This window comes from Pseudoliparis swirei, chromosome 15, assembly GCF_029220125.1.
Source record: "Pseudoliparis swirei isolate HS2019 ecotype Mariana Trench chromosome 15, NWPU_hadal_v1, whole genome shotgun sequence".
NCBI lineage: Eukaryota > Metazoa > Chordata > Actinopteri > Perciformes > Liparidae > Pseudoliparis > Pseudoliparis swirei.
The window spans coordinates 6,920,739-6,938,079 of NC_079402.1; the positions used below are offsets into that span (position 1 = coordinate 6,920,739).

Sequence of the window (17,341 nt, forward strand, 5' to 3'; positions counted from 1 at the left end):
CTTAGTCCTGTTGTGTCCTTAGTCAGGACAGCTGTTAGTGTCCTTAGTCCTGTTGTGTCCTTAGTCACGACAGCTGTTAGTGTCCTTAGTCCTGTTGTGTCGTTAGTCACGACAGCTGTTATTGTCCTTAGTCCTGTTGTGTCCTTAGTCACGACAGCTGTTAGTGTCCTTAGTCCTGTTGTGTCGTTAGTCACGACAGCTGTTAGTGTCCTTAGTCCTGTTGTGTCCTTAGTCAGGACAGCTGTTAGTGTCCTTAGTCCTGTTGTGTCATTAGTCACGACAGCTGTTAGTGTCCTTAGTCCTGTTGTGTCCTTAGTCAGGACAGCTGTTATTGTCCTTAGTCCTGTTGTGTCCTTAGTCACGACAGCTGTTAGTGTCCTTAGTCCTGCTGTGTCCTTAGTCAGGACAGCTGTTATTGTCCTTAGTCCTGTTGTGTCCTTAGTCACGACAGCTGTTAGTGTCCTTAGTCCTGTTGTGTCCTTAGTCACGACAGCTGTTAGTGTCCTTAGTCCTGTTGTGTCCTTAGTCACAACAGCTGTTAGTGTCCTTAGTCCTGTTGTGTCCTTAGTCACAACAGCTGTTAGTGTCCTTTGTCCTGTTGTGTCGTTAGTCACAACAGCTGTTAGTGTCCTTAGTCCTGTTGTGTCCTTAGTCACGACAGCTGTTTGTTTCCTTAGTCCTGTTGTGTCCTTAGTCACGACAGCTGTTAGTGTCCTTAGTCCTGTTGTGTCCTTAGTCACGACAGCTGTTAGTGTCCTTAGTCCTGTTGTGTCGTTAGTCACGACAGCTGTTAGTGTCCTTAGTCCTGTTGTGTCCTTAGTCAGGACACCTGTTAGTGTCCTTAGTCCTGTTGTGTCCTTAGTCACGACAGCTGTTATTGTACCTAGTCCTGTTGTGTCCTTAGTCACGACAGCTGTTAGTGTCCTTAGTCCTGTTGTGTCCTTAGTCACGACAGCTGTTATTGTCCCTAGTCCTGTTGTGTCCTTAGTCACGACAGCTGTTAGTGTCCTTAGTCCTGTTGTGTCCTTACTCACGACAGCTGTTAGTGTCCTTAGTCCTGTTGTGTCGTTAGTCACGACAGCTGTTAGTGTCCTTAGTCCTGTTGTGTCATTAGTCACGACAGCTGTTAGTGTCCTTAGTCCTGTTGTGTCCTTAGTCAGGACAGCCGTTTGTTTCCTTAGTCCTGTTGTGTCGTTAGTCACGACAGCTGTTTGTTTCCTTAGTCGTGTTGTGTCCTTAGTCACGACAGCTGTTAGTGTCCTTAGTCCTGTTGTGTCCTTAGTCACGACAGCTGTTAGTGTCCTTAGTCCTGTTGTGTCATTAGTCACGACAGCTGTTAGTGTCCTTAGTCCTGTTGTGTCCTTAGTCAGGACAGCTGTTTGTTTCCTTAGTCCTGTTGTGTCATTAGTCACGACAGCTGTTTGTTTCCATAGTCCTGTTGTGTCCTTAGTCACAACAGCTGTTAGTGTCCTTAGTCCTGTTGTGTCCTTAGTCAGGACAGCTGTTAGTGTCCTTAGTCCTGTTGTGTCATTAGTCACGACAGCTGTTAGTGTCCTTAGTCCTGTTGTGTCCTTAGTCAGGACAGCTGTTTGTTTCCTTAGTCCTGTTGTGTCCTTAGTCACGACAGCTGTTAGTGTCCTTAGTCCTGTTGTGTCCTTAGTCAGGACAGCTGTTAGTGTCCTTAGTCCTGTTGTGTCCTTAGTCACGACAGCTGTTATTGTCCCTAGTCCTGTTGTGTCCTTAGTCACGACAGCTGTTAGTGTCCTTAGTCCTGTTGTGTCCTTAGTCACGACAGCTGTTATTGTCCCTAGTCCTGTTGTGTCCTTAGTCACGACAGCTGTTAGTGTCCTTAGTCCTGTTGTGTCCTTTATCAGGACAGCTGTTAGTGTCCTTAGTCCTGTTGTGTCGTTAGTCAGGACAGCTGTTATTGTCCTTAGTCCTGTTGTGTCCTTACTCACGACAGCTGTTAGTGTCCTTAGTCCTGTTGTGTCGTTAGTCACGACAGCTGTTAGTGTCCTTAGTCCTGTTGTGTCCTTAGTCAGGACAGCCGTTTGTTTCCTTAGTCCTGTTGTGTCGTTAGTCACGACAGCTGTTTGTTTCCTTAGTCCTGTTGTGTCCTTAGTCACGACAGCTGTTAGTGTCCTTAGTCCTGTTGTGTCCTTAGTCACGACAGCTGTTAGTGTCCTTAGTCCTGTTGTGTCCTTAGTCAGGACAGCTGTTTGTTTCCATAGTCCTGTTGTGTCCTTAGTCACGACAGCTGTTTGTTTCCTTAGTCCTGTTGTGTCCTTAGTCACGACAGCTGTTAGTGTCCTTAGTCCTGTTGTGTCGTTAGTCACGACAGCTGTTAGTGTCCTTAGTCCTGTTGTGTCCTTAGTCCGGACAGCTGTTTGTTTCCTTAGTCCTGTTGTGTCGTTAGTCACGACAGCTGTTTGTTTCCTTAGTCCTGTTGTGTCCTTACTCACGACAGCTGTTAGTGTCCTTAGTCCTGTTGTGTCCTTAGTCAGGACAGCTGTTAGTGTCCTTAGTCCTGTTGTGTCCTTAGTCACGACAGCTGTTATTGTCCCTAGTCCTGTTGTGTCCTTAGTCACGACAGCTGTTAGTGTCCTTAGTCCTGTTGTGTCCTTAGTCACGACAGCTGTTAGTGTCCCTAGTCCTGTTGTGTCCTTAGTCACGACAGCTGTTAGTGTCCTTAGTCCTGTTGTGTCCTTAGTCACGACAGCTGTTATTGTCCCTAGTCCTGTTGTGTCCTTAGTCACGACAGCTGTTAGTGTCCTTAGTCCTGTTGTGTCCTTTATCAGGACAGCTGTTAGTGTCCTTAGTCCTGTTGTGTCCTTACTCACGACAGCTGTTAGTGTCCTTAGTCCTGTTGTGTCGTTAGTCACGACAGCTGTTTGTTTCCTTAGTCCTGTTGTGTCCTTACTCACGACAGCTGTTAGTGTCCTTAGTCCTGTTGTGTCGTTAGTCACGACAGCTGTTAGTGTCCTTAGTCCTGTTGTGTCCTTAGTCAGGACAGCCGTTTGTTTCCTTAGTCCTGTTGTGTCCTTAGTCACGACAGCTGTTTGTTTCCTTAGTCCTGTTGTGTCCTTAGTCCTGTTGTGTCTTTAGTCACGACAGCTGTTACAACTACTACTCTGCTACAAAATCAAGTACCATTTCAATTTCAAATATAGGTTGATTTATCATGATCAGAGATGTAAAGACCCATCATAGTTAAGGGTAATGTATCAGTGTTGTACACATCATATAATAACTGGTGTGTAATATTAGCCATACATATGATACAAAATAGATGGATATTAACAAAATACATATATTGTAAAGAGACATTACAATTTCTTCCCTTTTTTTCCCCATGAAGGGTTGTTTGGGAGTTTTTCCTGATCCGATGTGAGGTTTTGGGACAGGGATGTCTATGTGTACAGATTGTAAAGCACTGACAAATTTGTAATTTGTGAAATTGGGCTATACAAATAAACTGAATTGAATTAAGATTAGATGTGTATCTCAATAAAGCTTGGAGCTCTGAAGAGCTTGTTGAGTAGACCTTTGAGCTGAGATCATTAAATGTTAGGTTTACAAGAGTTCTCCAGTGATTTTTGTATTTAATCAATCGCAGCAGAACCAAAGAGGTTTGTTTAATGCCATGTGTTTATGAGCTGTACTCAATTTAATTTTCAATGAAGCATATCTATTTTATTTATTGAAATCCTGGTTCAATTTCTACATTCTTTAAATCTACAATAAGTTGGAGATTTTTTAATATGGTTATTACAAGTGTATCCATAAATACACTTTACAACCCATGGCCCTGCCTCCTGCCATGGTCCTGCTGAAACATAGGTAGTTCTTAATATTTCCCAAATCATTTAAAAATAAAACCACCACATAAAATGAGGCATGAATCACCACAATAAAATAAAATAAACACTTGTTTCAGATAGCCAAATGTGCCCTTGGCTTTTATTAACAATCACATGATAAAATACAGTCACATGACAGAGACCAAACAGTTGCCGGTACAATCACTAGCAGCCTCCATCCATTCAGTAATAAAAAGACATCGTCGGCATACAGGAACATGAGGGGATACAGTAACAGAACTGTCAGTTTTGGCTTATTGCGGTTTATGAACGTCCTTAATCAGATTATCAGGACTGGAAAAAGACAACTGTCACCTTTTGGGTGTGTTGTAGACAACCAGTGAATCCTCATTATTGTGTCACATGAGATGTTACTTCCAAGAAAAACAAATACAAAAAAGAAACAGAACAAACTACTTCGACATAATCAAATGAAGATAATCCTAGACCTCATTGCTGCATTTATTTCCATTGGAAGGAAAGAGCGCTTGAATTTACATTCTGTCAGCACTGCTGTTGAAGGAAGACAAATTGCAGCTTCAGGTACCTCAGGGTATATATATCCAAAGAACAAAAAGATGAGGTATAGAATAAATGATAGGATTTGAAAGAGGTATTTAAAAGATTTCAAGGCAGAAACAAAAAAGGTTGAGGTCCCTTAAAGTAGTGACGACAATATCCATCTGTAAGGTCACTTTGGACATGTGATGCAGCACAGGAGAAAAGAGCACTATTTACAAGTAGTTTTTAAATTAAGACACTTTAGAATATCCAACCACCTTGCATAGCCCGTCATCGTAACATCCCACCATTATTTATAATAAAACATTAAAAGAGCATACTTGATATGTTCAGCTTGAGAGCGTCCAAGCAAATCTTTGGATTTGCGTCTCAACGGATGGAAGTAAAACTAAACAGATGTCTGTTTTCATGCAGATAACAACTGGCATAAATAGATTTTTAGTTTTTATTTGAATAAAACACTAACGTAAAGTGCTCCACAGACCTCTGGCTAAAACTATGAATGCCAAAAATGATCATCATATTAAATAACGTTACAACAAACTGACTAAAAAATAAGTCTTGTATCTTTTTAAATGTTTTTATCCTGAGTCAAACCACATAGTCACACAATCACTGCATGACCTAAAACCGGATAACGGCGGCCATCTGTGAATAGAGGAGGAACTGGAGGCAGTGGAGTCAAAGTCTCCCTAAACGAGACTTCAATAAACCACAGGAAGAGGTCGTTCTAAACTCCCACCAGGCTGTTTCTGCCGTTTCCGATGTTGACCACTTAAGCAGCGACTCCACAGACCAACATTAAGACGAACCAAGCACTCCTCAAACTATTTCTGGATACAGTTCTGCTCCATCTACCGCTCAGCTCTGTCAGATGTTCTCGGCCTCTCTCTGGGGAACCTCCTTGATGGGCCCCTGGGTCCCGCCGCGGGCCGACGGGCGCAATCGGATGCTCCGCCCAGACGAGATGAGGTCGGCGTAGCCGCGGGAGTGAGAGAAGGCGTAGGCGGAGCGTCGGGAACGCTGGCCACGCTGGAAGGCTGGTGGCTTTTTCCTCTCCTCCTCTTCCATCTCCATCTCGTACCTCTTCCTGTTCCTCTGAACCTGGAAAGATGAGATGGGAACATTAGCGAAACACTGTTGTGTTGGGAGAAGTGACATTTTATGACCATTTCATTTTAAAGATAGGCTCAGCAGCATGTTTGTTGTACCTTATCGCCTACAGAGGGCCAGATGCTTTTATGGAGGAACTGGATGCAGATGATGGGCAGCAAGCTGACGCCCACAGTCAGGATGATGGTTAACCACAGGTAGGGCTGACGCAGAGCATTTGACGCTGCACCTGCAAACAATCCAATACACGCGCCGTGAGAAGACGGCGGGCTTTGATGTGACCATTTACCGTAAAACACCAGGTTGAGTTATCAGCGCAAAGACTGAGCGGACAAGAGCAGCAAAAAAAAACTTCAAGAATTCGAGTCCCTGTATGTTATTATAAGGAAAATGTCAGAGCCGACTTTTTTGTTGTTCCAACAGAACCCTTGTTTCAACGTGTAATTTACATATTTGTACGAGCAAGAAGTAGGCAAGTAGCAGTGCCTCCAGTCTTTGTGTGCTTTTTTCTGGCTGACGGCAGCATGTGAGCAATAACAAACAGTTTTCTAGTCTTCAGACCGCTCAAAGGGCTAAAACACTACTCGTCATTCACAGATAGCAGATTTTGCTTCAAAAAGCTTTGCCTGGTTTGTAATAGGGCAGATATTTGTTTTATTTATTTATTTTCTGTCAAAAAATAATTAATACTTTTTAACCAAAATTATTTTTTGTTTCAGGAGCAACTCTTGAGTGTTTAGGAGAATATAAAAGCCAGACAAGCAGAGTTAGCCGTGCCACACTGTGGTGGGCGGCTGGTGACTGACCGGTGAAGGTGAACGGTGCGGGAAAGATGACGTGGATCCCGGCGCTGTGGATGTCAAACATGATGCCAAAGTAGATGGCTATGCTGCCCAGGACCGCGAAGCAGTTCACAAAGGTCCAGTAGGACGTATCAAGAGAGATCTGAAGAACAAGAGAGGGAGATGACAAAGGTCAGCTGGTCATTCATGCTAAATAAATCAAACTTCCACCTCGTACTTTTCCTTAAGTAGATTTAAGAATAGAATAGAATAGAATATACACTTTTATTAATCCCCAAGGGGAAATTAGTTCTCTGCATTTAACCCATCCTTAGTTATTAAGGAGCAGTGGGCTGCGGTGAAGCGCCCGGGAAGCAACTGGGGGTTCAGTGCCTTGCTCAAGGACACTTCGACTTGCAACTAATGGGGAGAGCGGGGATCGAACCCACAACCCTGCGGTTGCAGGACGGCCCTCTTACCCCACTGAGCTAAAGCCGCCCCACAAAGGTTGGAAAACCCCAATTATACCTAAAGGACCATCGTATGTACTCATTTCTCAAACTGGACGCGGCTCACCTGCAGGTTGACGATAAAAATGAGCGACGAGGCGGTGACGACGGCGAAGGACTGGTAGTCGGAGGGGGCCTCTCCGTCCTGCCCCATGGTCTGCAGGAAGGCTCCGTAGGGGATGAAGAAGATGATGAGCGAGATGAAGATGCCGTGGAACAAACTGATGAAGAAGTTCTTGTAGTTGAACAAGGACCCCTGCTGGCCAGGTAGATAGAGTTTGGGGAATTTCAGGCACAGTTTGTCGTTAACGTCCTGCAAAGGGAGGAGGAAGGTAGAAAAAAAAGTTAGTTTTTACCTTAACTAATCCCAACACATTAATCTGCGTTTTATCTTAAACATTAAACTTTCACCAACTACAATATTGATATTATTTAAACAAAGATTTATGAGCAAAAACATTTGTATGTGTAAAATCCAAAGTGCACCCCCTATTAATGACCTTTATCTGGACTGTACTTTGTGTACACAACAGAGGCTGTTCATTACCTGGTCAAGAAGTCCAATTAGCAGAACAGGTAAGCTGCTGTATGCGAGATTGTAGAGAGTGATGAACCAGTCTTCATAGGCGATCTGCAGACAGGGGAACAATAGTCAGTACGTTTGTTGATTTCCACGGCGAGTTGTGAGGAAGTGGACTTAATAGGAATTAGCTGTAGATAAGTGTGGTGCACAAGGATGGCTATCGAAAGACATTCCCTCTCGCTTCACTTAGACGCCAATATTTCACGGTATACAAAATAAACATAATCAAATGGTCAATTCAAATGAATGATGTAGGAATATCTAAAAATGCTGCTGACCTGTGCCGAGAAACCGTTGAAGAAGGAGTACCAGAAGTGGACGAGTGTGAAGGCGAAGTTCTTGAAGAAGAAGAAACGCAGGAACTTGCACATTCGGATGTAGGACCAGCGTCCGTGCACCAGCAGGAGGCGCTGCAGGAAGCGGAACTGGGCGAAGGCGTAGTCGCTGGACATGACGGCCTGCATCCCCTCCTGGCCGCTGATGCCCACCCCGATGTCTGCAGCTGGGGGTCGGGGGGGGGGAGAAATAGTTAGTCACTGGAATGCTTTGCACGCAGGAGGCGGTTTGTCTTTTATTGGGAATTCTGTTGACGTCCTCACTCTTGATCATGTTGACGTCGTTGGCTCCGTCTCCGATGGACAGTGTCACGGCCTTCTTGTACTTCTTCACCAAACTGACCACGTTGCCCTTCTGCTTGGGTGTGACGCGGCAGCAGATGACTGCCTCACACTCGCAGGCCATGTCCACAAAGTCGATCTGCAGAGACAGCCCACCGCATTTGTTATAGAGTCAACTCGCCGTGTGACGGCACCATCGGTGCAATTGAATCGAACATTTTAAACATTCACGGCGCTGCACCTGTCTCATCTCTTTCTCCCAATCGTCCATCGGCTCTCCGTCCTGAGGGTTGATGGGAGGCGCCCGCTTCCCCAGACGACGCAGGCGCAGGCGACGGCGCTTCTTCTTCTTTTCGTACAGAATCTCGTTCTGAATTATAATTTTTTTTTAAAAATAGATCACAATTAATCATGTTAGCCGGAAATCCAAATTTAAAACCTATCGGTATTTGAAAATGGTGTATATCTTGACATGGAGCTCACCAGCCATCCTCCAGTTATGACGAGAGCATTTTTGCCCGGCGCGGGGAAGAAAGGCTCTGCGGGTTTCTTTTTTCCGTGACGTGAAGTTTGAGGCCCCTGTCTCCGGTGGGCCTGACGGCTCCCCAGCTTCTCACTGCAAACACAGGAAAAGCAGACAAACGCTTAAACGAATAGAAGGGAAAGACATTGAGCCCTGATGTTAAGGGCTCGGTTCAATTTAACATTTTATTTTGTTTTTTTGTATAGACCACTATCACAAATTTGCCTCAGAGGGCTTCATAATATGTACAGCACACCACATCCTCTGTCATAGAACCTTTGCATCATACATATAACAGTAGTAACTAGAATGGGCACTCGGTAGAGCGCATATCTTCGCATATCACAAGATTGGGCATTGAATTATGAACATTTTGGCATTAGTTGCATGCCAATTGGATAAAAAAGAAGATTTTGACTTTTTCATGACCTTGACCTTTGACCCGATCGATCCCAAAATCTAATCAAATGGTCTCCAGATAATAACAAATCATCCCACCAAATTTCATGCGATTCGGTTTAATACTTTTTTAGTTATGAGAGTAACACGCATACAAATAAATAAATAAATAAATACACGGCGATCAAAACATAACCTTCTGCATTTTCAATGCGAAGGTAATAATACTAATAACAGCAGCAGATGTATTTGAAGAATACAAGAACAATTTAATAAAAGCAAAACAAATTTGATTAATAATATAATTCATCTAAGAGTTCTGGAGAGCAAGGCATTTGACCAGGGATAAATATGAACATAGTTTATGAATAAATACATCAACATGGAACCAACAAGCCTGTCTTCTAATGTTATACAGTTGGAACTTAAATAACTCCTCTCAGTTGATTTTAAGGGCTTTATTAGAAATCGATACGTTACTATTTAAGCAGTGACTTTTGAAACCAACTCACTTGATGTCTTCTCCATAGTGGATCTGCATGTCGTCTGTCAAAAGTGAACAAGAATATCCGATGTTCTCTGCCGTTTCTGGGGAGAAAGATGGAACACATTCCAAGTAAGGGGAGAAATCATTACAGAAGATGTTGTTATTAATGTAAGGAGATTCCGCAGCTTGCTCTGATCAGACAATCAAATGCTTCTAAACGCATCTTAAAACTAGAATGGGCACTCGGTAGAGCACATACCTTCGCATATCACAAGATTGGGCATTGAATTATGAACATTTTGGCATTAGTTGCATGCCAATTGGACAAAAATGTATCGTGCTATGGTAAAAAAAATAATTGACCTTTCCATGACCTTGACCGTGACCTTTGACCCGATTGATCCCACAATCTAATCAAATGGTCCCCGGATAATAACCAATCATCCCACCAAATGTCATGCGATTCAAGAACATTTTGACCTGTTCATGATCTTTGACCTTGACCTTTGACCCGATCGATCCCAAAATCTAGTCAACTGGTCCCCGGATAATAAACAATCATCCCACCAAATTTCATGCGATTCGGTTCAATACTTTTTGAGTTCTGCGAAAGATTTTGACATGTTCATGACCTTTGACCTTTGACCCGATCGATCCCAAAATCTAATCAACTGGTCCCCGGATAATAAACAATCATCCCACCAAATGTCATGCGATTCGGTTCAATACTTTGAGTTCTGCGAAAGATTTTGACCTGTTCATGACCTTTGACCCGATCGATCCCAAAATCTAATCAACTGGTCCCCGGATAATAAACAATCATCCCACCAAATTTCATGCGATTCGGTTAAATACTTTTTGAGTTCTGCGAAAGATTTTGACCTGTTCATGACCTTTGACCTTTGACCCGATCGATGCCAAAATCTAATCAACTGGTCCCCGGATAATAAACAATCATCCCACCAAATTTCATGCGATTCGGTTCAATACTTTTTGAGATTTGCGAATAACACGCATACAAATAAATAAATAAATAAATACACAGCGATCAAAACATAACGTTCCAGCATTTTCAATGCGAAGGTAAAAATAGCATTTCCACTGTTCACTTCCTGTGTACCAAAACCAAGGAGTAAGCAGCTTCATTATTGGTGTCGATCCAGTGTCATGTCTTATTATATAGAGAGGGCAGGTTAATTCATAAATCAACCAATTAACAATTGTCCCCCCCCCCATTCAGACAGCGGTTCTTACTGCCATCATGAGTTCAGGTAAGATCACAGTGCAACTCTGATGGTACCTTTCTTATCTCCAGTCAGGACCCAGATTTTAATGTCGGCCTTGGCTAGTGTGGCGATGGTCTCTGGTACTCCGTCCTGCAACTTGTCCTCGATGGCCGTCGCCCCAATCAGCTGGACAGAGGCACACAGCAGATGTAGATCAAATAATGAAAAAGAGAGCTAAAATGTATTGGATATAGTGGCACCCCGTCGGTGAGGTTGCAGACTGAAACAAGCTCACCCCTCCCTTTTCCAAGCATATATTAGGCAATGTATAAAAGCAAAAGGCTCTCTAGAGCCAGTGTTTGGAGCTGCTGAAGAAAGATTGAGGTGTAACATTTATGATGAGAACCTGCTCCCTATGTAGATATGACGGGCATTCTATGCTCATGAGAACATGAATATTAAATTCCATTTTTGCTGATAAATCCCCAGAATGCTACATACTCCACGTTCCAGGTAGACAGCAAAAATAGGAAGAAAAAAACAAACAAGAAACGTCCGTTGTTTGCCACTCACCATCATGTTGCTCTCGATCTGCTCGTACACGCGATCAAGGGCGCCTTCTCTGTCGGACATGGCCACCTTGGCCTCCTTGTGTGCACGGGACCAGGTGTCGAACTCCGCTGTGGTGATGTCTTTGTAGGACAAGCAAAGCGTCCGCAGGGTGGCGTTGGCAAAGACCTGAAGCACAAAAAGATGCAGCCCACGTTTCCTTCAAAGCAGCTGAAGCAGCTGCGTACACGCATGTTGTGGTTTCTCTACATACGTAGAGCTGTACACGGCAGTGAAATCCAACAGTGTAAATGAGAGGTAAGCTCTATAGACTCACGTCCAGATCAGTCTGGGTGGTTTCCTTGTGCTTGGTGTTTGGGGAAAGTCGCTCGTAGATGACCGTGTCTGCTCCTTTACAGTAGAGACGGATGCGACCGTCAGGAAACCTCACTAAGAGAGCAGAGAGAGTAAACAAGAGTATTTAGCCTCCACACAAAGCTTAGGACTGGTAATTTTTTGGACTGAAGTCAATAATTCGTAGCCAAGTTCCTAAGAGGTCTATTTGGCACGCTCCCTATGTAGATATGAAGGGATCCTTCTAAGCTTACGGACAATTATTCTGAGCTTCAGGTGATTATACACCAATGACAACGTAGTTATGAATATGATAATCCATGTTCTGCCAATAGATGCTACATACTGGATCATTAGATCGCAGGTCAGCATATTTGCGACAGTAGTTCACGGCTATGGATGCGACACGCACGTTTATGTTCGTTGATAAAGTAGTTTATCTACGGTCCGAGCTGAAGTCGAGCGAAGCTAAATCTGAAAGACTGTGCATGTTTTGACGCTATGCTAGCTAGCACAACATGAGCAGCTCCAATGTTTTCCGGACGTATGCCTTGTGATTGTATGCCAGTCCCAAAACTTCTACGTAAAAGCTGGATGTATTGGTCGAAATGTCACGGATAACTGGCAAACAGTATTTTTGAGAGCTGGCATGTCACTATTATAACTGCTGTACCAAAATATAATCAGAAATATATGTGTATTTGTATGTGCTATGGTGTGCGTGTGTGTTCGTACAGATGATGGACATGCGCTTGCGGTCGGAGTTGAAGTCGAGTAGCGCCAGCATTTCGTAGGTCTTCTCCTCCTCCTCCATCTCCTTGATGGTGATGGTGTCTTGCGTGCGAGACAGGAACACAAAGCCAAAATTCCTGGCGGCCGTCACTAGGGCGCCCTCGTCGGGAGACGCCGCCTGGTAGACCAGCTCGCCTAAGGGGAAGATGTGAACCCATACATGAGGCGGCCCTGTCTGATGCCAAGTCTATGCAGTGTTTTTCATATACATTTTGATTCATTGACAATCTCGAAAATACTGCTTACTGCAGCTTCAGAAGGATAGTTTGGATGTGTTGCAGGAGTTGTTTACTCATAGCCAGTGTGTAACCTACAGTAGATGACAGTTTGCATGCCTCCAGTTTAGAGTACCAGCACAGGTGGACTGCTGTGGTCGGGTACATCAGCAAAAACTAAAAAAAAGTGTTGTCCGAAAATTATATCCTACATTTAGTATATTTTCCCAGCTTCATCTTACCATCAGACAGCCCTTTCCGATGGGATGCTGAAGCAGTTATATCCATCTATGCTCTATAATTTCACCTCACAGCTCTTCTGTCGCCTCGATCGATTTGTTTGATGGTTTTTGTGTGACTGGTGTTTTTAAAAAGGGTTAGTTAGATTCATCAAAGTTATACTTAACACAAGTTAACCAACCAATCAAGGTAGTTGCGGTACACCAGCAACTCCTGTGTGGTAAGATGACTGTTTTTGATCATGGAGTTTGGTGTCTTTGAAATAAGCAAAGATAACGGCTGCAGTTCCCCGCCAGAAAGGGGTTTCTGAAGAAGAGGTAAAGAAGTGCAAATATTCTAAATATAGCGTGCACATGAACTGGTATATTCCCTCAGGTGTCTAAAATACTTCCACAGCAGCAAATCGCTTTCCTCTTGTGCTGCTTCTCCAAACGTCATCTACTGTAAATTACAAAAATCTTGACTATGCACCTCAAATATTCTCTTTAGGGTTGATAGACAGGTGCTTATGCTGGTTGCGGTTTACTAATTAGCTCCACTCCCTGTGCCCCAAACGAAAGGATTTGGGGATTACCGTCTTTGTGCTCCACCATAACGGTGTGGCAGAGAGAGAGCAGCTTGAAGAACTCGTTAGCGTCTTTATCCTTCCCGGATCGGATGCGGGCAACCAGAGAATGATCCATGAACGTGAACTTTTTGTCAGCCTGCCGGTTCCAGCTCCAGTCCACCGGCTAACAGGGCGGAGAAAATAAGTAGAAATAGTCAGGGATTATTCCGGTGAGTTACAGCACTTTTCTTTGCGAGTAATATTTGTTTTTCTTCATCAGGTAAGCAGTCAAAACATTTACACAAAACATTTACACAAGACATTTACATTTACACTTGTTGTGCATCATTGTAATATTCAGTGATCATTAGTGTTATACGCTTTGTGATTTATGTATTTTTCCATGTTATTATTTTTCAAACAATGCCAACAACTCCTGCTTTACTAAAAAATAAAAAATGTGCTCTACACGTTGTATATTACATACATGGGTTACAAAAGGTTGTATAGTTGTGGAAACAAGACTGATGTGAAATACAAATTGTAATTCAGATTAGTTACGTTACATATCATCATGATTTTGTATGAAGCTGAAAATCTATTTACAATCTAAAGTATGGAAATATAATTTGTCCATGTCATATGTTCTCATGCAAAGGACAATTTGATAAACCTTCAAATGTGTTGTCACATTTTACACGTGAATCTTGTTATTTTGGAACTAAACACAAAATATATATTTAAACGTTACCCTTCCTCGGTCCAGCGACACTCCCTCTGCTGTGGTCGGGTCACCTGTGGACAGGAGAGCAAAAACTTGGAACAAGTCATGGCAGTAAAAACACATAAAGAACAAACATGGACAGAGGCACAGAAAAAGTAACACATCAAGAACATACGTTTTGTCTCGGATTTCCATGATGTTTGTACATGCTTTCTTTTCCATGCTGGGGCGCCAACGTGGGGCGCTTTCACAAGAAGTATTGAGTCGGTTGTGAAACGCAGTAATCATACTCTGGTGCGGACCAAAACAACTGGGTGGATTGTGCCGCAGTTGATTTGAACCGTTTCCAAGCAAACTCTTACGCGGTTCTATTGCTGTAAAAACTTAATCCATTTGCCTGCGCGGGCAGTTGTTGACATGGACACAGGTGAGCAACAGGTTAACATTGGTTGGAGACGACTGACTGTTTGACATCTTGGTCGAAGAAAAAATGCAAAACGTATCAAATGAAGGCCACAAAATAGTGACTATTATCAAGTAATTTGAGATCAGGGGACTCGAGTCAAAGTGAAGAAAAAAAAATCTGTCCCATTCTCTGCATCTGGTCTGCTTTAACTTGCACTATAGATTAAATTCAATTTATTTTGTATAGCCCAAAATCACAAAATTACCTCACAGGGCTTTAAAATCTGTAAACATACAACATCCCTGTCCCAGGACCTCACATCTGATCAACTCCCCCCAAAAAAACAGGGAGACTGTCTCAGTCCTCACTAAAATGTCAAAGATTCAGAGTGAAATAAAGCAGATTGGTACCGTAGCTGCGGCCGGCGATTGTGCACTTCTTGAACTCCATGATGTTCTGTGTGAGAGTTCCCGTCTTGTCGGAGAAGATGTACTCAATCTGACCGAGCTGCTCGTTCAGGGTGGTGGTTCTAGCCTGCACTCGTGAAAAGTGAGAAAATGATCAGGGCAAAGATATCACTGCCAATCTGCTACCTTTTTTCTCAACTGCATTCCTCCGGTCGTTACTTATCTCAAAATTGATCTTTGGTCATTTGATCAGCAGTCGAAACATTGAAAAACTAAATTTGCGGTTGGAGACAGTGAGAAGCAGTGAGAAAACTCAGAAAAGGCGACTAAATGGACCTTGAGTTGAGAATTTATTATTATTTTGTTTATAGCGGTAAAAAGTGACACCGTTAGAACATACACATGATTGTCTAATAAACTGTATTGATCCATTTAGTGTAGGTTGTGTGGAGTAATACAACTACATGAATATGAGCTTTTGCAGCGATGGCTGTTTTAGTGAGGTGGGAGTACATACAGACTTTTCCTCTGTTAAAGGGTACCTGTAGTGCAAAACAACAACGTGCTACATCCATTCGGCGCATCAAATAAATCATATTTACCCCGCCGCTATTGTCAACAAGTCACGCATAGCCCGAGGATTTACATTTCTTTGTCAACATTCCGAGTCCGTGAACGCTTCAGGGCGCAGCCATTTTGCTAGTTATTTACTCATGTCAAAGCTAACTATGACGTTGAGTCGTTGAAAGGAATTCAGCCAATCCGGAGCCACTTCTACACGCGTTGCTTCTTGGGATAGATCGGTGGCCTCAAGAATTACACAATCTATATCAGGGGTGCTCAATACGTCGATCGCGGCGACCTGCCAGTCGATCGCGGCGTAGTATTGGTAGATCGCATGACATTAAAAAAAATTGGCCCGCCCCCCTGTCACTTTCTCTATAGCGCCACATTACAGCAGCAGCATGTCATTTCTGTCTCTACGTGTTGCGTTAACAGTCCTCTGCCCGCCGTCTCGTGCGCCGCGGAGCTCCCGACACCGGTTTGCGCGCATCGGGACGGACGGAGCAAAGAAAAAGTCACGAGCACCCCCGAACATGTCGGCCGAACATTGCATCAATGAAAGACATCTCCAGCGCTGGCTTATGCGCGATGTAGCTATCAAGCTCACGCTTTTGTGTGAAGCAGATGAGGTCTAATGACACTATATCATCGGACATAAGTTCGTGCTCTTTACAACAAATGCACTCTATGTCTGTTTTCTGTGGCACATTTCCACAACTGCACCAAACGTCCGCCGACTTGCGTGCACGGTCCGCACGGTGAAGCATCTGGACCGGCGGTCCTTCGCATCAACTTCATCAGAATCATCGCTATCATCGCTGTCACAATTCACTAAATGGGGATAGTCTGCTTTTAAAGGTTCAAACAAGTATCCAGTTGCTGAATCAGACAATCTTTCATCGTCCATATTATCAATCTCTCAGCATTTGTTTGCGAGCGCTCGACGTTGTTTATATTGGTATCTGAACACATCCGCTGTGGCTGGCTGTCGATCTCTCAACGATCTGACGTCACACCACCCGCGACATATTCAAGCTCCAGTGCAATGTCGCATGTCGGAGTTGAGGACTTTGAACAGCCTAAACTACGTATTGTTATTGAATACTGGACCGTCAGTGCATGAATAACCTTTAGAAACACATTATCTTTTGATCTGGCTACATATTCGTTTTCACTACAGGTACCCTTTAAATGCCTCATCATTGTGAGGGAACCCTTAACTGCCAGATTATTACAATTTTCTACAAAATACAACATAAACCTCAGGGTCTAATGCAAAAGGTCCCCATTAATAATATTCACATATTTTATTTGCGTCATTATACAATTTGAATTATTTAAATTAAAACAGAAAAACATCTGCAGGATAAAGTGCTGGCCGAATCTGTTCAGAAAAGAGGTCTCTATAAAGTGATGTTAACGTTTCCTATAAATAATTATTACTGTGCACAAACGATTTAAGCACAACAGTGAACCCATTTATGGTTAGAGAAGATTAATTTGCCATTCTACCACTCGTTGTCCATTTGTTTAACAACATATCATAAAATGACAAAAGTGGCATTTCCATTTAAATCCCAAGAAAACACATTTTAAGCAAACTTTTGAAAATCTGAGAATTGGGTGCATTTAACGGATTCAGGGTGCATCGACTCGACTATGCAAACCGTAGTCTGGTCAGAGAGGTTGGCGCTATAGTTTAGGCATAGCGCATAGATGTAATCCGTCGGTAAACGGATTGGAAGAAGTAGGGGTTGCAAACCGGAAAACAAATAGTCTACAAGAGATTTGTTTCGCAAAGGCGTTTCCATAATCCATTTAGCGACTCAACTGTTTTTTTGCCCAACAAACCATATTAAGAATTTCCATGTGTTAAACTTGCTTTAGAGCAAAAAACATCTAAAGCATGTGTTAACACTTTT

The 17,341-nt window shown here is 43.1% G+C and overlaps 1 protein-coding gene across 1 annotated transcript in view; it reads right to left on the bottom strand.

Moving 5' to 3' along the window:
• Positions 1-3,934: 3,934 nt before the first annotated feature.
• atp8b1 (ATPase phospholipid transporting 8B1) overlaps positions 3,935-17,341 on the bottom strand; it is a 33,890-nt gene continuing 20,483 nt past the window's right edge. The window contains exons 14-30 of the mRNA XM_056433232.1: positions 14,859-14,982; positions 14,070-14,113; positions 13,346-13,502; positions 12,260-12,451; positions 11,508-11,620; positions 11,195-11,359; positions 10,696-10,807; positions 9,421-9,496; positions 8,470-8,602; positions 8,228-8,356; positions 7,969-8,125; positions 7,648-7,871; positions 7,334-7,417; positions 6,854-7,099; positions 6,302-6,440; positions 5,594-5,724; positions 3,935-5,486 (exon numbers count right to left, since the gene is read on the bottom strand). Of these exons, the coding sequence (XP_056289207.1) occupies positions 5,253-5,486; positions 5,594-5,724; positions 6,302-6,440; positions 6,854-7,099; positions 7,334-7,417; positions 7,648-7,871; positions 7,969-8,125; positions 8,228-8,356; positions 8,470-8,602; positions 9,421-9,496; positions 10,696-10,807; positions 11,195-11,359; positions 11,508-11,620; positions 12,260-12,451; positions 13,346-13,502; positions 14,070-14,113; positions 14,859-14,982 (2,460 nt within the window). The 3' untranslated portion in view covers positions 3,935-5,252. The remainder of the gene's footprint in view (positions 5,487-5,593; positions 5,725-6,301; positions 6,441-6,853; positions 7,100-7,333; positions 7,418-7,647; positions 7,872-7,968; positions 8,126-8,227; positions 8,357-8,469; positions 8,603-9,420; positions 9,497-10,695; positions 10,808-11,194; positions 11,360-11,507; positions 11,621-12,259; positions 12,452-13,345; positions 13,503-14,069; positions 14,114-14,858; positions 14,983-17,341) is intronic.